This window comes from Carassius gibelio, chromosome A8 (genome assembly GCF_023724105.1).
Source record: "Carassius gibelio isolate Cgi1373 ecotype wild population from Czech Republic chromosome A8, carGib1.2-hapl.c, whole genome shotgun sequence".
Classification (NCBI taxonomy): Eukaryota; Metazoa; Chordata; class Actinopteri; order Cypriniformes; family Cyprinidae; genus Carassius; species Carassius gibelio.
The window spans coordinates 6,145,731-6,169,979 of record NC_068378.1 but is presented as its reverse complement, the minus strand read 5'-3'; the positions used below and the strand labels follow the sequence as shown (position 1 = coordinate 6,169,979).

Genomic DNA, 24,249 nt, shown 5'->3' with positions numbered 1-24,249 from the left:
TGAAGTGTGACAGCGCTGCAGCTTCTTTCACACCTCTGTTTCTGTCCATCTTTTCTTGTTCATCTCTCTACATCTTTCACATGCAAATATGCATGAAGTCATCATGTTCAACTGCACTGCACGTCTAACCTCAGAGCGGCCAGAGAGCGTTTGTGTGGTGGTCTGGAAGAGTCCGGGCCTGCTTTCACTGCCAAGATACAGGAATGCAACACTACGGCGGTTTGTAAGTGAGGGTGGATTATGTAAGAAAGCCAGAGAAATAGACTGTGTGTGTGCACACGTGATTTGATTGTATCTTGTCTTTGTGATCTGGAGGTATTGAGTTCTGTCTAAAAAGCTACTGAGCTGCCTACCTAGACAGCGATAGTTTTATAGTTGTATTGTCCACATAAAAGGCTGTTCTGAAAGTTTGAAGGCTGGACATTGCTTCCTCATTTTACCCAAGACTTGCATCACATGTCCTTTTGAGGAAATGCCAATTTCAGAATACACTGCACAAAAACTCCATCCAAGATGGTGGATGAGGAGAAAACAATGCAGGGTGCATTGCCCTAATGCGAGACATTTTTGGCATTTTGTGTTTCTGTGACATATTTGGGATGTGTAAGCAAAACATTAAACCTAACCTTACGATTATATTTAATTAAACACTCAAACATGTTGGTAACATGGCTTGGCCGAAATGTTGCACTTGATACACACTGATTACAGCCAATGGCCAGCTAGCATCTGTGTGAAGGGAAACAACCCTCCAGACCAGCAGGTGGCAGTAGCCTATAGTCATCATTTAAAAAATGACAACCAAAACTGCAGATATACAAACTGTAAACAAAGCACATCTTGCTTACCTTTCTGAATATTATTCATGTCAATAACTTTCTTCATGTATGTTCTCAGCCAGAGGGGTCAGATTAGTGGTGATTAACACATATTTAATGATGGCTCAGTGTTGACCGAGTGTGTCACGGCCTTAGGGAACAACAGCTTGTTACTGGGGCAATACCCCTTAAGGGACAACTTTAAAAATGTACCATTAGGCCTCATACACTCCGGGAGGATTACTGCATGTGTGTTTGGCAAGACCAGTTTGTGCTTGAGCGCCACCAAGTCGTGTTTTACTGTAACTTCAGCAGCTCCAGGCATCCGAACATAAGCGCCAATATCATTGGTCGGCCAGTTTTTAACAAGACCCGTCAAACCAAAAAACCCAAGGCGTTTTTAAAAAAGTGTATAGCATGATAGCATGCACATACATCGATGCTTGACACAGTCTATTTCTTTCCAGATGTTGTAAGTTATACAAATCTATTAACCAATCCAATGTTTTGACTTCACTTTTCAGGATGTGTGTGGCACACTTGTTCGGGACAGTGTTGCCACATTGTGGACAAAGTAATTAGTGCCAAAAAAACCTCAAGATGCATGTGTGAGTGTACTTTGTTCGAGCTGAGTGTAAGCTGTACACCAGGTTAGAAATATCTGACTGCATTTGTACTATGCTGATGACGAAATTTACGTTACACATACTGTACGCAGACAAAAAAAAAGATAAGGTAGACAAGCTCATTGCACCCCTCAAAGTACGTTTTCTTTCCGATTAACAATTAAACATTTTATAAACATTTTATATTTTTCTGCTCACATTTAGAAAAATAAGTCTTGAAATGATATGAATTTCATCAGATTTTTTTTTGTGAACCTTTGAGATAGTGATCCAACGGATCCCAAATCGCACGGGTCGGACCACATTACGGTTTTCGACCTACGGATCAAATCATTTTTTCGAATCGGCAAGAAAAGAGAAATATTTCAATTCAACTTGCTTTCCATTTATTACTTAATGCAAAGTACTTCTTTAATACCACAGCAAATACTACAAGATTTAACTAAAATAGATTAAACACGATTAAAGAGAGAAGAGAGTAAAAATAAGAACACAAATTACAAGCATAGATAAGTACAACATAATACGTTACAAATAAAATAAGGTTGGTAGTACAGAATACAGAATACAGAAATGTAGTAGGGAAAAATACATTTTATATTGATTTTTAGCACAGCTGTTTTGTTGTTTGATGATCATTAATGACAGCGGCAGTATTTATAGGCCGCTGTCCCTTTAAGACCTGATGCACGGATCTGATATAATGATACACATCACATCCCATTTCTTTCTCAGCCGTTTTAATTCACTCGAGACATAACTGACTGTGTTTAGCTGAATGATTGTCTCATGATTTTATGTGTATGTGTCTGTTCAGTGGATTCAGAAGGGGATTTAGTGTGTGTGTGGCGAGTTACCAATCAAGTTTCGCCTTTTCTCTCTGGAATTGTTTAATATGAGCTTGTTTGCGTAAATACATACAAATTATAAAAGTATACAATATTATGGTACAATTTTGCAATTAATTTGTGGATCACATGTTATAATTCAGACATGAGGAAAAAAAATAATATTTTATTAGTTTAAAGGGGGGGGGGGGTGAAATGCTATTTCATGCATACTGAGTTTTTTACACTGTTAAAGAGTTGGATTCCCATCCTAAACATGAACAAAGTTTCAAAAATTAAGTTGTATGATTGAAGGAGTATTTCTGTTCCAAAAAAACCTCTTCCGGTTTGTCACAAGTTTCAGAAAGTTTTTTTCGAGTATGGCTCTGTGTGACGTTAGATGGAGCGGAATTTCCTTATATGGGTCCTAAGGGCACTTCTGCCGGAAGAGTGTGCGCTACTGTATAGCAGAGCACTGAGAGCACAGACATTCACTGATCAGAGCGAGAGCGTCGCGAAAAGGCACAAAAGAAGTGTGTTTTTGGTTGCCAGGGCAAGACAACCCTGCACAGATTACCAAAAGAGAAACAGCATTAAGGGACCAGTGGATGGAGTTTATTTTTACAGAGCATCAACGGAGTTGTGCAAGTGTTTGTGTTTGTTCCCTGCATTTCGAAGATGCTTGTTTTACAAACAAGGCCCAGTTTGACGCCGGATTTGCGTATCGTTTATTTCTTAAGGATGATGCAATCCCAATGAAAAAGGGTCACAATCGTGTGTTGGAACCGCAGGCGGTGAGTAAAACTGCTTCAAATATCTCTGTGTTGTTAACTTAGCTATTGGCGCGTAAGCACATCAAGTAAACAGCATGCGATGTTGTCATCAAACTGCACTTTCCACATGTACAGCTTAAAAAAAAAAAAAAAAGACGACATAAAGTGGAACTTAAAGTGCAAATATATACAGTTTCAGTACATACCACATAGAGAAGCCTTTGCTGATGCTGCTCTTGTTAAATTTCAGCCTCTGGATCTGTGTCACAGCTTCCAGACGCTCTCAACTCAAAAGCTTACTGCCGCTCGTGATTCTTTAGCTCCGCCCACACGTCACGCCTCTAGGCAAAAAGGAAAAATCAGTACAGACTATCTTTCTCTTATAAATATAATAAAAACTTTTTGGAGTTATGAAGGATGCAGTACTACTCTATAGGTACTCAAGATTAACAGGATATTGAGTGAAAACGAGCATTTCACCCCCCCTTTAACATTCACCTAAATACTAAGGTGCAATACATTCATTCTGGATACTGGGAGAAAAACAAGCCATGGAGTGACGAAAGCCAGAGGTCAAAGTTGAGTGGCAGGTAGGTTGGAGGTGTCCTCTAGTCCTTGTGGTTATGGGTGAGGAACTGGAGTGACGCCACTGGTCTAGCCAGACCAAAGTTTTCAACAAACGCCTGTGGATCCCAGTTACCTAGAAAACCCAGAACAAAGACGGTCTTAACATTCATCTGTGACTGAATGTTTCTGACCCGCTGTCACAAACTGCATACATGAAAATAACAACAACCTTTCTATATGACCCAGCCCAGCATCCTTTTTCAATGAAAAAATCAACACAGCTCACGAGTTCTTTCAAACATATGTGACACCTGGTAAAAATGTATCCTAAAATGTATAATTTCATAATTAATTTCAATGAACGAATGAATCTATTTGGTCTATTGCTATCATGTTTCTTTATTGCTATATAAATCATTAATAACTATTATTTTTACTTTTTTATTTATTGATGTACATAAATCAGAGTATTTTTTATTGCTAATGTTATTTATGTATTGTTGTAAATAATAAAAAATTTTTTTTGTTATTTACATTGTTATTACTGCTATTACTTGTTGTTTCTTTATTGCTAAACATAAATGAATGATTAAACTGTTAATAAAATAAATAAACAAACAAATAAATACATACCTGGGATTAAACAAACTAAATATATAGTGTCAGGTATTTACTATTAGTGATTTCTCTATTGCTGTAAATTAAATAAATAAACATTATTATTAACATCATATTATTGGTAATATCATTACTTGTTTATTGCTGCACATAAATCAATAAACAGCAAAAATAAAACAGACACAAACAAATATATATGATGTGATTTAAAGGAAATATTTTAATAAGTGTCAGCTAATTTACATTTTCCATTTCAATTTATTTATAGAGCACAATTGAAAACAACTACTGTGGACCACTGTGCGGTACAAAATACATAACAACCATTAAACAGAATTCAGACAAACACAGTCACACACAGAAAAATAAAAAAATAAATAGAACAGAGTGAATCGATTTCAATTCATGAATGATAAGAAAACTGATTTGGCGCTATAATAACTTTTATTCTGATATTGGCTTTTGTCACAAAACTCAAGCCACTGTCAGCTGCATCACGTGTAACACAAGTCCCGTTCACTATCATCTAACATGGCTTCTCCGGCTAAACCTTTTACTGTAGTTGTTACAAATGGTAAATGAGCGTGTTTGATGAAGACTCTTGTAACGGCGCACGTGTCTCAGGGCCTTGGTGGGCCGTGAATCACTGCGAGCGTCTCATCTCGAAATAAAACACGCAGCCTGTCACAGTGCTGGAGGTGGCAACATGAGAGAGAGTGCTTTGGCAGGACAACCAGATAAATACCAGACGTAACTCCGGCTGCTATGACAATACCACTTCTCCAATTCCGGCAATAACCACATTCCTAAAAGCAAATGTGAAATCACATTTGGAATAAAGCGCCAAACACAAGACCAAAAAAAAAATAAAAAAAAAAATTTAAAGTTCTGAATTTGGAGGCTGTTTAATTGTTCTCGTGTATATCAAGCAAACCGCAACTGGTGATATCATTTTAAAGCTATTATTTAGAGATGTTTCTAAAACAAACAAATAGATAAATCAAATAATATACTTAGACCCTCCAACCATTAAAAATGATAATGCAGAACAAGAGCAAAGCAGCAACAAAGCCCATTTAAATGAGCAATTTCTTCCGCAGCTGCACGCAGACACAAGCACGCGGCCGAGGCGGAAATGCTGTAGTGGTGTGGAGGGAAACCCCGTCCGTGCACACAGCACAGCGCACCACATCCTGGAAAGATCAAATGTGTGTGTGTGTGTGTGTATGCTTGTTTGTATGTCTGAATGCAAGTGGGTGTGAGAGTATGCAAGTGTGATTTTAAAGGAAAATATCATGCTTTCCACTGCTTGTTGCGGCTACATTATAGCCCACCATGCACCTCAAATTAACAACTATATGCATTTAACATTACATTTATGCATTTAGCAAAAACAAGATCAAGGTATATATGCTTTAGCAAGTTTGTTCCTTAGAAATTAAACTTGTGACCCCAAAATTTGGCTGCTGTGAACTTAAACTCACCCCAAAATGAAAGATATGTCATCATTTACTCACCCTCAAGTTGTTCCAAACCTCCAAACCCAAAATAATACTCATAACCGAGCAGTTCCTGGTAGCCATTGATTTCCACAGTATGAAGAGAAAAGGTAATATGGAGGTTAGTGAGGACCAGAAACTGTTTGGTTACCAAATATATATTTAATGTTTTACTCAAGAAAGAAAAACATAGAGGTTTCGAATCCCTTTAAGATTTGTCCATAACTAATAGAAACTGATGTGCGGATTGTAAGACAGAGAGGTGTGTGTGCGCTTGTGTGTGAGGATGTCTGGTTTCTCTCTAATTGAGTGTTAGAAATGGAGTAAAGTGACCCGGCATTATGAGGTCATGTGACCTTTAGGCCTCTGGACCTGAGAACATGAGGAGATAATGTCCCGCCTCTGCAGATCACAACCCCTGTTTGACCCCACTACAGCCAGGGCATCACACACACACACACACACACACCTGTACCTGGCCACTAGCAGACTCTCATCAGATCTAACACATTCTCAACAGTCCTCATGCAGAGAAGCCTACAGATTTCAACAATTACACAGAATCTGCAAGTAACATATAGAATTAAACATTTTTTTTTGTTGTTGTTTTTTTGTAGTAGAAAGACTGAAACAGTATTTTCTTGTAAAACATACTCCAAAGACATTTGTTTAGGTGAGAATTAAAAAAAGAAAGAAATAGAAATAGCAAATGCCTCCTCAACAAACACAGTTCATTTACTGTACATTTGATGTTTTTAGGACAAAAATATGCGGGATGAGTTCATACTATCCCTAGTATGGCAGTGATAGCAAACAGTGCGAATCCAGACAGATGTAGATCGACCGGACTGAACCACAACCAGTGAGTCACAACTAAACTATGTCTTTATTACGACAAAGTGACATCAGTTGGATGCAGCGAGTAGGCAAGTGTTTGGTTGACCTGTGTATGCGCTGCTATAAAAATCAAGACATCATTGATTGTGTACAGCTCACAGTTTATTCAGGACTCAAAAACCGGCCGGCGGGGAATCCCCGAAGTAAGCTGAGGTTAACTGGGGAAACAGACCATCAGTTTTGTCCTGTGGCCTCTGCTGCTTGTTGACAGCTATCACTCGATGTCATCATGGAGTAAAGGGGGCGGAGAGTGTTGGCTAATGTGCTGATTTACAATCGCTCTAAAAATAGCCCGCTTCTGTGTCTTTGGGTTAATTTGGTCTCTTTCCATTCCTCAATCTGTCGACTCATGGAAAACGGAGATAGGAAGTGGGGAGTGATGCGGCACTTTCTTCCTCCACTTGACTCCACCCTTTCTTGTCTGTCTTATGATTTGTGCAATTCAGGAAATGCAGTCTGTAAGCTCGGTAAGATATCTTTGTTACAGAAGGGAGCCGTGTTTCGTGAGGCACACTTACGGTATGCGCTGCTGACAGGAATAGTTCACCCAAAAATGAAAATTTGCTAAAAATGTACTAACCCTCAGGCTATTCAAGATGACTTTGTTTCCTCATTGTAACAGATTTTGAGAAATTTCAGCATTGGATCACCAATGAATCATCTGCAGTGAATGGGTGCCATTACAATAATTAATCCACACCACTTCAGTCCATCAATTAATGCCTTGTGAAACAAGAAGGTGAATTTAAGAAACAAATCCTTCATTAAAGTTTTAACTTGAAACTAATGCTTTTGGCCAAAATAGAAGTCCATAATCCATAATAACTCTTCCCCCAGTGAAAATGTCCAGCCACTTTTGTCTCTCACATCAAAATCCACCAACATTTTAACAGTTGTGAACTGTTTTCAGTTGTAAACTGTGCTTGATCTTTGCATATTTCTCTCCTGATTCAGACAACGTGACTTTTTCGCTGGAGGAAGTGTAATTCACCCTTCGCAGGGAGTTTGATTGACAGGTGATCTGACCAATCATAACGCATTTTATGCGACGAACAAACCAGACTGGTGAATTTGTAGATTCATGTCGATGGACTTGAACAGAAAAACATGCTGTGTCCTGATGTCTTCCTGCAGTTGAAACAAGATACCTTCAGATGTTCATTCATGTTTATTTCTCATTAGAATTAGGAACGAGGAAGAGATGATCGGTTCACGTGCTGCTTGAACTGAGACGCTAAAACAATCTGTATAGTTTGAATTATTAAAAAAAATTACATTTTTACTGCGTGAGAACATGATGAGTGGCGTGAGAGAGCCATGGCTTGTCAGACGAAGCAACAGTAACTAAGGGGGGTGGGTCTTTTGCGAAGGGTCAATTATGGATTTGCTTGTATTTTAATAAGTTAAAAATGTCTTAATGGTAGACTTGTTTCTTACAAACACGCAACTTTTCAATTCACAAGATGTTAACTGATGGACTGGATTGGTGTGGATTATTGTGATGTTTTCATCAGCTATGGTTGGACTCTCATTCTGACGGCACCCATTCACTGCAGGTCATCCATTGGTGAGCAACTGATAGAATGTAACATTTCTCCAAATCTGATGAAGAAATAAACGAATCTACATCGTCTACAGGCCGGATGGTAAGTACATTTTCAGCATATTTACATTTTTCCTTATTAATCTCCTAATATTAATTATAATGAATATGGCATTTTAAACAAACAAAAATACTAATAATATTAACCAGGGGTGAACTTACTGATTTGGGGGCCCTAAGAAAATTTCAGGTATAGGTCCCCAACACAATAGACTGACTAAGAATACTCTTTTATGCCTAACCCTTATTTTGGTCTCTCTCTCTCTCTCTCTCTCTCTCTCTCTCTCTCTCATAGTTTATAGTTTATTTACCTCTTCATAACATAAGAAAATTATTAATCAACCTGATACTGTTCTAAAGCCATATAAGACTTTTTTTTTCCCAATATCATATGGGGCCTCCTGATTCCCCGGGGCGCTAAGCGGTAATAACAATGTAATGAAATTCCACAATATTAGAGTTTTTACTGTTTCTTTGATTAAATTCAGCCTTGTTTAGCATAAGAGACTTCTTTCTGGGTGTGTGTGCGTGTGTGTTTTGTAAAGGGGGCTGAAATAAAGTATTGTGGTATTTCTGGTGTGGGCATTACCCTGTCTGAAGCCTGCAATACTGACATGCTTGCAGGAGGTGTCTATCTGTGTGCGTTTGTGAGAAAATATTCAGGAGTTCTTGCTAATGTATACAGAGCTAATGCTAATGTATACAGAGATTTGTCAAAAACGAATAACAGTAGCGATCCGCACCAGCACTGCCGACTCTCATCGTCACTTCTCATCAATCTTAATACAAGAAGGGCTGTCAAATGAGAGAGGCTATAGTCTGCACTTTTGTAACGTTTTACAGCCCAATTATAATCTTACACTGAAAAATATCAAACTGGTGTAAACAGTTTTCACTCAGAAATTGACAGTACATTTCACAATTAGTTATAAAGAAATGGCAAGTGACACTGAATTAAACATGAAATTAGTAGTTAATATTTTCTTGTAAATGTACTCCAATAATCCTTATTTTATTTAACCTCAAATAATAACTTTTTACAGTTTAACCGGGGCTTTTTGAACCTAAAACTTTCGTTGTTTAATTTTATATGACCAAATTTCCATCATTTAATACATTTGAATATATTTGCGACTTTAGACAAACCGTATTTAATGGCTGTCAGAGAGAAAATCTGCTTTGTGGTGTAGTTACAGCATCTAGCAGCAGGGGCTAATGCTATTTCCAACACTTTGATTTATTTCCACTGAATGAATAAGAAATAAACGGGAAACCCACATGCACAGGTCGCGTGTGGCATCGCAGGTGTTGATGGATCGCATGGGGACGCTGCGTCGCACCCTGGTCAAAGAGGTTTTGATTAATGACTGAATCAGTTAGTGGGAGGAAGACTCATATGAGTCCATTACTACACTGCAGCACTGCTAATGGCTTCAATTACAGGCTGGTAACTAGTGCTGAGCTCACACATTTCTGCTGAAGCGGACTGAAGATAGCCATGGAGGAAACTGGTAATGAATTATCCAAACGTCCAGTTACAGTTACATACCTCGTCTCTGGTGGATTTCTACAGACCTGTGCTTTTCTTTTATATCTAGAAGTACACATCGCAACGAATGGTCAAGAGGCGAAAAGTATTCCTCAGCTTCCTTAATGTGGCCTGTTTCTCTATCGATTGCCATCCAATCAGATACATGCCATACAGATTGTCATGCATTCTGATAAAGAAAAACAGATATGATGCTTAAAGAAAAAAAGATCAAAAAGTCATATTGACCCCAAACATATAAAGACTCTGCATATATTTACAGTATGTGTACTAACATGTACTTATAGTGTACTTACAGTGTATTTATCTAAGAAAGTTCTGGTAACACAAGGTAACTACATGGGGTAGGGTTAGGTTTAGGGGTAGGTTCAGGGTTAGTGCCTAGTTATTACATAGTTATTGTAATTACTATAATAAGTACATTGTATGTACATGAGGAACAGGACTGTAAAATAAAGTGCTACCAGGAGTTCAGCAGTGATGTTACATGTTAGTTTTGAAAGTAAAATTCTCTCCCACGCTGTGTAATACCTGTCCCCTGAAATGAATTTATGAGTAGGACACAAACATTAGCATAGTCGTTAGCATAGTCAATGATGTATGAATGTCTTGTCACATTTTCATACGTACAATACACACAGATGTTCTCAGTTTCCCAGTCCTCCTCTCTGAACAGATCTGAGTCAGTGTGTAGGCCATGATCTGTGCAGCAAAGAAGTGCTGACTCTGAGATGTGCTGCACTGATTACAGACCGACTTCACGCTTTTGAAGCACTCCAGCGCTTGGCTTTCACACGGCTCTCATTGTCTTAGCCTGTGTTCTCCGCTGTAGCTGTGATTAATATATCCTCACAGAGTTCATGAAGTGTAATGAACATATGCACACGTCACTGCACTCACATAATTCACTTTGGGAGCTGGACATTTAGGATAACAAACAACATTGTGAATTTTGCTATAATATTAAGGATCATTATTTAGGCTAAGATTCTAATGAAGGATAGCTTTAAAACTAAATGATTTACACAACATTTGTGGAAATAGTAATATATTTGCGAAGTTAAAATCATTTTTTAAAATCATTTTTTAAAATCGTGTTTTTTTTCCTCCATTTCAGTCACTGATTTGGTGCTTTGCCGCCATAGTTTCTGTCTTGGTTAGTTGGGACACTTAATTTCTTTAAATATTGTTAACTTGATTGCATAGACGCTATTTGATCTGAACTGAATCAATGATTAACTGCTTTAAACTGAAAAACGGAGTATCTTCTATTGTCCTCTTGCATTATCGACACTATTTTCCTGTTTAATACTGTAAATCTGCTTTGACAATCTATATTGTATATTTCAAATGAATTAGTTCAAAACACAGATTCAGCGATTCATGAGCATCAAGTGTTTATGAAGTCCCAGCGAGGCATTTTAAACTTCCAGCATCATTATTCCAGTCTTCAGTGTCACATGATCCTTCAGAAAGCATTATAATATGCCGAGTTTTTATCAGTACTGGAAACTGATACTTTTATTCAGGATTCTTTAATGAATAAAAAGTTAAAAAGAAGAGCATTTATTTAAAATAGAAATATTTTATAACAATATACACTACTGTTCAAAAGTGTGGGGTCAGTAAATTTTTATTATTATTATTATTATTTATTTTTTGTTGTTGAAAGAAATTCTAACTTTTATTCAGCAAGTTAAATTGTTAAGAAGTGATAGCAAAGATTTATATTGTTAGAAAAGAATAAATGCTGTTCTTTTTAACTTTTTATTCATCAAAGAATCCTGAAAAAGGTATCGCAGTTTTCAAATATAAAAAAATATTTGGCAGCACAACTGGTAATTCTAATAATAAATCAACATATCAGAATGATTTCTGAAGATCATGTGACACTGAAGAGTGGAGTAATGGCTGATGAAAATTCAGCTTTGCATCACAGAAATAATTTATATTTAAAAAAAATATGTGTATATGTGTATATATATATATATATATATATATATATATATATATATATATATATATATATATATATATATAGATTATTCTCACTGTAATCTTGGAATTAATCTAAATTAAAATGGCTCATTTGAATTCTGCCGAAGGCATTCAGAATATGTGTGCTACCCAAATAAAATAATGACTAAAAGTAAGTCTTTTAGAATGGGTTTCTCAAGACAGGTGGCGCATTAGACCAGGGGCTCATCTCCTGTTTCCAAAATGCACCACAAAGTGCTTGAGAAAGCTGTAAACTAATTCCACATTGCACAAGGTGCAAACAACATTACGCCTGTTTCACGCATACTCCGTCTGCAGTGCGTATGCGTTGCATATTTTTCTATGGACCTATGTTAAAGGATTCTAGCGTTCACGCGGTTGTGGTCTGTCAGTGCGTTCCAGGAGCGTTGCGTCTGCAGCAGTGCAGCGATCGTTTACGTACCGAGTAGCGGACTGCAAACGCGTCCTGTGTGAAAGCACAATTAGTATGAGTCCATGCTGCTTCTGCACCACATACGAAACGCACACGGACTGCGTACACACTGCAGACGGAGTATGTGTGAAACAGGCGTGTGTCTTGTCGAGGTTTCCATTGGGAAGCTTCTTTAAGAAAAAAAAAAAAATCCCTGAAGCAATCCCGGCTGCATCTTAGCTGCATCCATGTTAGCACGTCACGTTTGATGTGGTCATTTCACAGTAGGCATACACACAGGTTCAAAGACTCGTTCTTTTTTTTATCCTCACTTTCCCAATGTTATGCTGTATTTCTTCCTCAATTCCCTGTCTTCCTGTTCTGTCTACCCCATTGTATGTATGTTGTGTGGACAGGTTGATGGCTAATTTCGCTGGTACTTGTGACTAGTGACAATAAAGGGCTACTGCTATATATATTTATATTGACAATTTATGTTAGATGCCTTTAACATATAATTTAATAAAAATAAAAATAAATAAATAAAAAAAACAGACAGACAGACAGACAGATAGATAGATAGACAGATAGATAGATAGATAGATAGATAGATAGATAGATATGTGTTTTATTAATTTAATTTCACTTGTAGTTAACATTTTTTATATGGCACTATTAGTTTTAAATACAGTAGCTCTGTTTTTAGTATTTTAATATCTAATAACTTTATATTTTAATAATGTCATATTAATTAAAATAATACATTAAAGATATGTTATCTGAACATTAAATTGTCACCCCCTAATTATTTTCGTTCTCTTTCTTTCTTTCTTATTCATTCATTCATTTAATTATGCTTTGTTTTCTATAAATGATAACTGAAAGCTAAATGAAACAGAATGACACAGATATAAGGTGGTTTGATCCCCTCAGTTTACTTGTGGTCATATTCTTTGCTGTTGCCGAGCGGATTTCCTGCTTACTTGCTATAAATTCCAATAATAACGTATAGATAAACACACATGGGGAAAACAAACAAAAAATCTGCTGATGAAACATTACTTTAGCTCTTCTTCACAAGTACAGTGAGTAAACTTATCTTTAAACAATTATTTTGCCATTATTATGAACAGCTGTGTGCCATTTTAAAATAGAACCCAACACTTCAACGAAGAGTTCATAAGTTCGTAATCTTTCAAATCACAACTCATGTGTCACAGGTAAAGCATCTGAATGAAAGCAGGGCTCCCACACACTCAACGCCGAGAGAAACAGTAAAAATATCCCTCTCTCTGAGACAACTACACTGCCAGCATGCGTGTGTGTGGGAAGCGTGAGAGAGTGAATGTATGTGGGTGGGAGGGTGTTTAGGGACAGTACAAAGCAGTGGGTTGTACGCCCTGTGTTTGAGTCTGAAGGCCAACGGGTAAAAGTGTGTGAACAGACGCTGGCGTAGCCAGCTGGCAGCTCATGACTCTGGGCCCTACGTGCCCATTTGCCACCTCCGCTTGGCTTGACCCGTGGCCTGTGAAACCCCTGGCACCGAGACGGCTATTGAGCAGGATACGGGACGCAGAGGAGGCGTGGGGATTCCCCACCAACACACATCTCTCATGCCCACTGCCGCCCGCATGCCACCCATCGCCAATTGTGTAACAACCAGCTGTCACTGTCCTTTCCGTGACCCACATTTCTCTTCCTACCCACACACAAACACAAAGCAGAGGCCGCACAGCAGGCATGAAGTGCACCTCTCCCTGTACGCTTGAAGATCAAAGCCCGAGCTGAAATTGAGTTGAGCTCAGCGTCAGGGGAAATGAAGAATCACCATTAGAGCGCTGTGTGTCGAGCGAAGAGTCGGGGAAGTGGGAAATGATCATTAGATGTCTCCACACCCACAGTCAAATGCTCCAAACCCTCCAATTAGATCAATTAGTCAATGAATGTCAGCAGAACATGAAAGATGGGGACCGGTTACAGGCCACACGCAAATCAAACAAGCGTTATTTAGATGGGACCAGTGAACAGTCAGAAGTACCAACGTGGATCCTCTGATTCACACAGCTTTCAAACACTCACCTCTGTGTGTACCTGTGGAAGTGTTCGGCAAAGAGTGTGAAAGACGTGTATCTACAACAAGTTTTTGAACCGATGATCAATCATAGCCAATCACAGACATAACTGTTGAGCGCGAGAACACAATGGCCAATCAGAGCGGTTTAAGAATCCGCTCAACAGCACTCAAAATGGCAGCCGGAAATGCTGGTATCGTCACATTTGTAAAATTTCAGTTCTGACATCAGTACTTTTGAGACTAGATGGGACCACTACATGGATGCAGATGCATTCAGTGCTAATACTTATTAGTGGAGTTTTTTTAAAGCAAGCATCACCTTTACTAGTCATTTATTTATATACATTTTTATACACTACAGATTGTTCCGAATAGCTTCACATCAATGAACAGTAAAATATCAGGCTATCACTTTAGTTTAGGGACCAGTTCTCACTATTAACTAGTTGCCTATTAGCATGCTTATTACTAGCATACCGGCTGTTTGTTGGTACTTACAAAGCGAGCCTGTCCTCCAACAAAAAACGACCATATAGGTCATTTGTGCACCTTATTACGATCTATATTTACGTTTTAAAGTTAAGCGCTCTCTAGCGGCCGTAAAAATAATGACAGTATTGCTTTGCGTCTTTCGTCATGAAATGACGTATAACGTCATTACCAATCAAAACGCACGTTTATTTAAATGCAATGTGTGGGCGTTTTACACCGATCTCACAGTATTTCCTACATATTTTACTAGGTGGCTGATTCGTTCGAATGACCACACCTAACCCCAGCCCTAAACCTAACCCTCACAGAAATCATGCTAAATTATGATTTATTGAGCATATACATTTTCGTGCACGTCCGTTCCCTGGGATCGAACCCATGATAGCATGATTACATATCAAGGTATAACGTAATAATCTACCAACTGAGCTACACGAAACGCAAACCAGAGGGCAAATAAAAGACTACAAAACGTCCATATGAAAACGACCTTTTGCCGATAGGGGCGCAATTGTAGTATACGCTCTGATGGGTCGTATTTCTGGGATTTGGACAAACGACCTATACGAGTACATTGGTTGGAGGAGAGGTTGTACAAAGCACATATTAATGTTTTATTCTGCTTGACTGTATTTTAAGATCCCTTAATCCTACCCCATACTAAAATTTCAAGTCCAGAAGTTATTGCTGACTTTATTTCAGTGTAGTGTTGTATTTCCAGATGAAACTGAATATTAAATAGAGGGCGTGATTTTATTTTTGCGCTCCTCCTCTCTGTCTCTCACTCATAGCAACCTAACGGTGGAGGGGTGTGTTTAAGGATATTCTGCCCGAGCCGTCAAACTGACATCATCAGAAAAGGAACGCCATCCCAGAGCGGAAGCGAATGGTCAGATTTTGGTTAAAGATTACCAAGACAAAAAAAAAAAAAAAAAAAATTAACTTGCACAGATTTATTTTTCACATCAAGACTAGCAATGTGTGCTAGTATAGTAAATAAAGTCCATTTTAATTTTATGCAATCTTTAATTACTAACTATTAATAAGCAGCAAGGACAAGGAGGGCAGATGCCTCCGTCCATATCAGTAGTCATAGAATCCCCAATGTAATATGGAACGAGTGTCAGATAAAATAGCAGATTCAGCGGTATGATTGGTCAGATCCCCTGTCAATCAAACTCACTGCGAAGGATCAATTGAAGATCTGGCAAACTATCCCATGTGTATTTGTCTTTGGTCTCTGGACAGTATCAAAAGTTACTATTTACAACATTTTTTGCAGCATTAAGCAATATAGCAATCACAGACGTATCTGTTGATTTCTTGAATGCATCGACCAATCAGAACCGTTGTAGTTGATCAGAGTTTTTCATCAGGTGCAGTTATTTAATTCTGGAGCTGTGCCTGGCCAGACCTCTACAGACAGCATGTGTTCAGAGCGAGATCCAGTTCAAATTACCAAATACGTGTGTAAACTTTATTAAGATCTGTTTACATTAACCAGTAATTTCATTTCCAGCAGTATATGACTGGCTTGAATAGTCCCACATCTGATATTTTGGTCACACTTTATTTTAGGGTCCAATATTCACTATTAACTCACCATTAACTATGACTTTTGCCTCAATTAACTCCTTATTTGCTGCTTATTAATAGTTTATAAGGTAGTTGTTAAGTTTAGGGTATTGGGTAGGATTAGGGATGTCATGTGTTATATGTACTTTATAAGCACTAATAAACAGCCAATATGTTAATAATAGACATGCTAATAAGCAACTAATTATTGGTGTGAATTGGACCCTATACTAAAGTGTTACCGATATTTTTTTCTTCTTCTTCTTGACTTGTCTCGCATTTGGTGTCAACGAGTCAAAACGGACATTGCATCACCATTCAAATTAGCAGCAAGAGTCAAAATTAGTCCATAGTTTAGTAAACTCTGGCAACCTCTTCAAGTTATTATTGACTATGCTGTATTGACTGCTTTGATGTGGTGCAATAAGGTAGGACATTGGTTTGATACTTATCTCAAAAACTTTTTTGAGAATTTTTTTTAGCCATTTTTTTTTTCTGACTCAAAAGTTAAATGTCGCCCATGTTGGCAGCTAACAGTTAAAATAGGTACTTCAGTCCAAATTCAAAATACTGTCACACTTGACTTTTCGTTCCATTGACTTCCATTCATACACATGTGAATGCGTCAGACTGGAAACGCAAGCCCGTGCATAAAGTTTTTCGCATTTCACTGCAGTTCAAAGTTTGTGAGCTCTGGCCTTTGAATTTGCATCACGTGACACTGTGTGACCAATGGCAGATCAATACGTTACAGCATCACCTCCTATCTGAATTAAAAGAATATTCATTTATATAAAAGCGGAGTAGATTGTTTGTTTTTACATTTTAGGTGTATTATTATTGTTTATGTGTTGAACTTCCGTTTTAAAAAAATACACTGCAGAGCATGACGTCACATCCCGACCGTTGCAATGTCTGAGCGAATTTTCCATGCTCAAAGTGTAGTGCGACCACAGCTTTAAACTGTAAGTTAATGAGTTGATTTATCCATGTTTTAATATGCCTCAGGTTTTTTAGTTGGATGCCGAGGCTTTTTTACATCAGCTAGAATGTGTGATTGCTGACCCAGGTCGTATGATGTGTTTTCCAGCAACTGGCAAACCAGGCAAAAACAGACATTCTGACACAAAACACATGTAATAATATAACCTTCGTAATCATCGGGAAGAAGGAGGCGGGAACTGGCTGACAATCAAATCAAAATACAAACTTTAAAATCAAAAATAAACACAAAACAGCGCAACAGCCCCTCGCGGATGACTGTTGCGCACAAATAAAAGGCAAACACAAAATAAAGTCAAGGTCTGGTCCTCTCTCGTCTGTCACTGTCGTCGCTCCAGTTTTATATCCCTCCATCTCCTCCATGGGATTCGAGACCGTTGGGTCGAGCAGGTGCCGCTCATTTCCCAATCACTCCACCGGCCTCGCTCCTGTCCCCACGTCTCTTGGCCCCGCCCCACTCGTCACAAAACATTTCAAGAAACAAGTATGTGAACTTGCAAACATATCATGATATGTGTATGCTTTAGTACAGTCAAAATATTTAAAAATACAGTCTGTTTAACTCAGGGTTTAAGAATGCACAGTGTGAAATGCAGTCTTATGAATATCCAGGATTAATGGTTAACCCGGGTAAACACAAATGAAATGGTTCGAACCCCAGGTAATCTGAATCCTTTTCTTCATCTTGAATCTTGCTTCATGTTGCACACTGCTCATGGTTTTAATTATTTCCTCAAATCATATGGTTTGTTTGGAAACTGGGAATTTTTTTAAGCAATCAGCTGATATTTTGGCCTATACAATGAAACCTAAAAAAAAGAAGACAATTTTACTTTCGATTTTACATTCAAGGAGCAACAACTCCTTGACTTAAGCCAGTGAGGAACCACACATGTTAAGAACCATTCATATCTTCTGCAAACATCTAGTTAAAATTTTGACATCACACACAAGTCTTTCTACTCAATGACAAAAATCGAATAATACTATAATCTCAGGTCGACTGCAGAAAAAAACAAAGATCGCTGGGCAGGATTATTATTAGTATACATTATGCCCGAGTAGGGATTGTAATATCTTCTAATTTAACTTTTTAGGGCTGATACAAAGAGGCCATTGCATCAATTTGATCAGAATACAGAAGACATACAGGAAATGACTGGAGGGGTCCGCAGATGACATCATTGTGGCCTGATCAGAGCCTATGAAAACTACTAATGAGAAAATGATTAGGAAATCAAATTAGGCATCAAGATAACGATATATGTTTTGGCAAAGTCAGACGTGATTTCAGACGGGATTAGAACAACAACAACAACAACAACAACAAAATATTATTTGTTTGCACATTTTAGTTTTAAATACTGTGATTCTACAAAGGACACTTAATGAAAGGAGATTTTAAAGAGCCCAATGCTTTAAATTAATATTAGGATGACTTCCAGTCTGCATCATGTCCTGATCCCGTTAGAGATACTATGTGTAATTCAGTCCAAATGGCCAATAAACAAAAATACCTTGCAGTTAGCATGTGCACAAACACATGACGCTTCAGTGCTCATATGAGAAAAACAAGATCAGTTCTATCTAACATTTACACTTTCTTTACAAAGCATTTTCTGTCCTCTCCACTTAGAAAAAGTAAAAAAAACAAACAGACAAACAAAAAAAATGATATATAATTATATTATTATATATAAATAAATAAATAATTATATATATATATATATATATATATATATATATATATATATATATATATATATATATATATATATAATTTATTTATTTATTTATTTGTATGCATGTATGGAATGATTGAATTTTTTCTTGTACACTATTGAAAAACTTTTCAAATATAAATCAAAGACAAAAACTTAAATACCTGATTGGTTCGTCGAACCGAGCCAATCACAAGGAAACCGAAAGATTATATTCATATCATATCCACTCACTGTTTAGTCAGAGCCAAAGGACTTTTATTACTTTCTTTCTCTGCACAGTGAAGGTTAAGCACTAAAAGTAAAAATCAAGACAAAGAGAAAAGCTGTGACTGTAAAACAGGGGTAACACTGTCTCCTAACCACAACTGACTCAAGGGAGCACTCAATAAAAGTCATCTTTTACACGGAAATCTATGTTTTGCAAAAGCAACAAGAGACAGGAATTTGTGTCGAGGGCTTAAGTTTCTATTTCTGCTGCAGAGCACTTTGTTCAGTCTCATTTTTGAAAATCAATTCAGATTTTTTCTCAGAATTGCAAGAAAAAAAACGTCAGAATTGTACGATGTTTTTTTCTTCCAATTCACAATTGTTTGTCCCCTCTGAATTCTACATCAAGATATATTCAGAGTTAGGTAAAAAGTCCGAAATGCATCAAATATTTTTTTAAATAAATGCAAAATTGTCAGATACAAAGTCGCATTTATTTATTTATTTATGAATTATCCTGTAGCTAAAACAACCCTCCGTTAAAAAGAGTGCATACACATCACTGAATAGTTGTGGTAGCAGAAGTGGAAGGGCAGGTGTGTGCTGCTGGATAAACACTGAAACTCAGTTCCTAAAGCAGACACACCAAATGCATTTACATTTCCCTGATTAAATTGACTCACTTAAGAGCGATAAGCTTTGGAAACTGTCTTGGCTCTCAAAGATCAAACACGTCCTATAATTCATGAGGCCATCTGTGCAGGAAGCCACATAGGCAGCTGAAACCTACAGAACCTTTCAATAGGTACAGAGACCAGTGGAAAAGCATAATTAGTAACAAAGAAAACTAGTTCAAGTAGTGGCGGGTGCAAGTACTGAATGTGACAAATGGTGTTGTTTGACAAATCTGACTTGATGTAGCTCTGCTCATCAAGAGAAGAGAGAAGAATCATTCGATTATGCCAGTCATGAAAGTAAGTGTCTCTTTAAGTGTGCGAACTGCATTCTTTTTGTGAAAAGCAGTATGATGCATATAATAATAATAATAATAATAATAATAGACTGTGGTGTGCTGAAATGTAACAGGTAAGAATATATTGCTGGGTGTATTTGGGCCTTAAGTATTATTGGCGCCTTTCAATTCACCTCATTTAATGCGATCCGTCATTTAAATATAAATGTTAAATTACAGTGCAATTACATAAAATATAAATTAGAGGCAGACGTCAATGTCTTGACGCCGTGGTATTTGTCATTTCACGTCGAGATGTTAATTGTAAGTTACGCTGAATGGCAAGACCGATATTTTCAGGAAAAGCAAAAATAGCTGGTCACACAGTATGCAAGTGTTTGTATGTGTGTGTGTGTGTTATAGACTTGTATTTCAAATTAAGGGTGATATATTGAAGGGATTGTTCACCAAAAAATCTAAACCCATGTGAATTTGTTTCTTCTGAACATAAAAGCAGACATTTAGCACAATTTTTGTGTATTACTGTATAAAGGAAGATCGGGAATGACTTAAGGGTGAGCAAATGACCCCATGATGACCCCGTGTGTGGGTTGTGTGTGTGATTACCCAGTGAGCTCTTCTCCTGTGGGCTGAGGGACAAGCTCTGGTCTTCAGGCTGCTCAAATACCAGGAACTGGTAGCGGTGGAGTCCAGTGCCTTGGGGTGGAGTGGGACGGGTGTATACTAAAGACCAAAAAAAAAAAAACAAGAACAAATCTGTTTCAGAACTCCTAATGAGTGTTCGTTTAATTGTAACCTACTAAAATCTATTTTCAAATGTTTTACGTCAGAAGAACAGGCTGAAGAACATGTGAGAGCAGTGCTTCTCCAGCACATGCTAAAGTAGGGTGTTTTTTGGGATGTTACTTGAGCACACCCAGCCTCAGATGGCACACCCCGCAGACGGGTCGCCCAAAGTCTGCTCACTGTTCCTCTGATGCACCTCATATTCATTCTGTATACTTGAATCTGCTAGGCTGGTTTCACACAACTTCCAGGATTAGGGACAAATAGGCTCTTAATGAATCAGCTGAGAAAACAAAGTACCAGGCTGATACAACAAGCACTTTTAAAGAGGAAATTATCACAGGATATGGCTATGGCTACTCGAAACTGAAAAGATCCTGAGTCTAATATTTAGGATTAGAGGTTAGTTGAAACATGCAATTGCAATAACTGTACATGCAAAAGAAAGAAACACTGACCGGATAGTTCAACAGCGCTGGCATCTCCCCTCTCTAGAGCTTCCCCCTGAAGAAAGACACACATGAGAGACACTGCTGTACGCACCATTGTCTCATGTTCAACACCATCACCAGTGTGTTGTGATTTCCTCCTTCATTCATCACCGAGGGCCACACAGCTTCACAGTGGCTCAGGATTAGGACCCTCACCGAACCCGGCTTAAACCTGTCGATGACGGGACTTAATATCCTCAGACAAAGCCAATTCCCAGGCAAATTAAGTGAGTGATTGTATTTCAAAATAGCATATTATTAATTGCATATTAAGTTTCCGTTGCCTAGGAACAGAGATTCAATCTGAGCTCTCTATGAGTTGAGTTGTTCCCCCCAAAGGGCACTCCTATATTTGTCTGTTTAAACCCATATCCTCGAGCAGATTTAATGCCGCACAGTTTGTAAATAGCCCACTGGAATGTCTAATGGATCTGATTCATCTGTGCCGAGGCTGTAGATTACTGTAGTTTAGACTGCTTTGCTTCATGAAGTAGCCCTGTGAGATAAAAGACAAAATAACATAAAGAAGCATAATAAAATACACTGAGATTATACTCAAAACCAATTTCCAACGGGAAGTCCCCGCGGATAAATACCTAGCATGGTTTGTCAGAGTGTCAGCAGTCTGTTATTGTCAATCAAGCAGACTCTGCTGTTGAAACACACCACTCTCTGTTGCCCCCTACAGGAGGACCGAGGAACTGCACGGACAGGGCGCACCTACTTCAGGCGGATCGGGATTCAATAAATTAGGTGTAATACTGTACTTGTACCACTTTCAGTTGTTGTTCACATCATAATTTTATAAATGTGGGCCTATGCATTAAACATTATGAAATATTCTTTACTACATTTTATATATGTATAAATGTATATATGTATAATAAATGTTGTGTGCTTCAAGAATTTGTCTCTTGTGAATGATGTACAGTAAAACAACTGTCCAAAGCTATACTTATGTATTTAAAACTATTTAATCAAGTTAGGCTCATTAAGATTTAATGGCAATGCATTTTACTTCTGTATTTTGATGCATTTGCATGCGAAAAAAAAAAAAAAGTTGATTTTATCAACTGATTGGACAGTGAAGTGGTGTCTATATGACAGTTAAGTCAACATTTAACATGAAACATAAAAAAAAATGTGTTACTAGAAATAAAAATAATGTTAACTGAAAAGAAAATACAAAAATCATTTTTTTCATATTCTTATTTCTCATTTTGATTTTGATTAACTTCTGTACTAAAATAACACAAACTAAAATAAAGATGTATAGAGTTTACAATTAAAAGTAAATATAAAAGATACAAAAATTTAATATAAAGAAAAAAGTAAGAAATGTAGAAATACAAAAGAAAAAACTAAACAATTACTAAAACTTTAAAACTGTAAATTATAGTTATATATAGTTTAATTATAGTTTTAATAAAATAATACTATATAATAATAATATAATAAAATAATAATAAACTGAAATAACACTGATAAATACACACACACACTACATCTGAACATAAATATGAGTTGTACATGTATTGCATCTAGTTATAAATGCAAATGAAGGTCACTGTGCAGCATGTGTAAGGTGATGCTTCATAATGACCTTCAGGAAATGAGACACGGTGCGAAAACACTGTCAAAGACAATGAACTTCACAAAGCCACTTTGCTTCATTTGCAACAATTAGATTCAAAGTAAGAAGCAGCTTTATTTAGAAATCCCGAAGTGTTCTCGAGCTCCGTCGTCATGGCAACAGGTCGTCAACAGTGCAGGGAGGGTGAAGCGCTCCTTTTGGTTTCCCACTCGATCTGCTTGAAATATTCTCACTCGCCCCGTTACAGAAAATTAACGCTCCTTTGTGCGGATATATTTTGGGGAGAGTGATATTCACACTTTGCAACAAGCTAAGAAATATTAAACATCAGTGATCTGATGGACATATTGTGCACAGATGGCAACATGCTACTGTACATTACTAGCACGAAGAGCCATTTCAGGATGCCGGACATCATTAAAACCCTGCTGCATTATACCTCTGGAAGAGCGTTACAGTCTCTGGGGACGTTTGAGACTGGAGATTTCGGGCAGCCAGAATGTGCTTGACCCGCTTGAGCCTCACATCAGTGGAGAAGGAGGGAAAAGAGTCTCACCTATTTTTCATGACATTTACACCTGGAGGAGACGTGATGTGGGAACTGCAAGTGCTGACAATTTGAGTGAATGTAGTCAAGCTTTACTGAGGAGTCCAGATGAACTCGAACGTCAGTTCTCATCAGATGTTGAAAGCTTAGATGAGCACTTTTGTTCATCGAGTTATGAATGCTCCAAGGACTAGACGAGATGGCAATTCTGTAATTGAATCACTCACAAATATGTATGAATCGTTTTCTTATGTGAAACAGAAAAAGAGAATATTGGAAGAATGTCCTAGCTGCTCTTTTCATATTATGAAAATGAATACAGACTGAAATGTCAAATCTGCATTAAATTATATAAAAAAAGGTGGCCCATTTGACTCTGTATTTCAAGATTCACAAGATGCCTTTTAATAGTTTCAGACTGCTTCAGAAATCAGAAAAGTTATGTATAAGCAAAATAGGACAAAATAAAAAAAAATGTTTTTTTTTTTTATATATATAAAAATTACCAGTGGATAAAAAAAAAAGTTTTGCATGTAGTGTCTTGCCTTAAAAGTATTGATACATTGGGGGAAATGTTTAATTAAAAGGACCTATTAC

General features: G+C 37.4%; 1 protein-coding gene across 1 annotated transcript in view; it reads right to left on the bottom strand.

Moving 5' to 3' along the window:
• Positions 1-3,431: 3,431 nt before the first annotated feature.
• Positions 3,432-24,249, bottom strand: part of LOC128018105 (phosphatidylethanolamine-binding protein 4-like) — a 118,052-nt gene continuing 97,234 nt past the window's right edge. The window contains exons 4-6 of the mRNA XM_052603477.1: positions 21,479-21,524; positions 20,841-20,957; positions 3,432-3,744 (exon numbers count right to left, since the gene is read on the bottom strand). Of these exons, the coding sequence (XP_052459437.1) occupies positions 3,653-3,744; positions 20,841-20,957; positions 21,479-21,524 (255 nt within the window). The 3' untranslated portion in view covers positions 3,432-3,652. The remainder of the gene's footprint in view (positions 3,745-20,840; positions 20,958-21,478; positions 21,525-24,249) is intronic.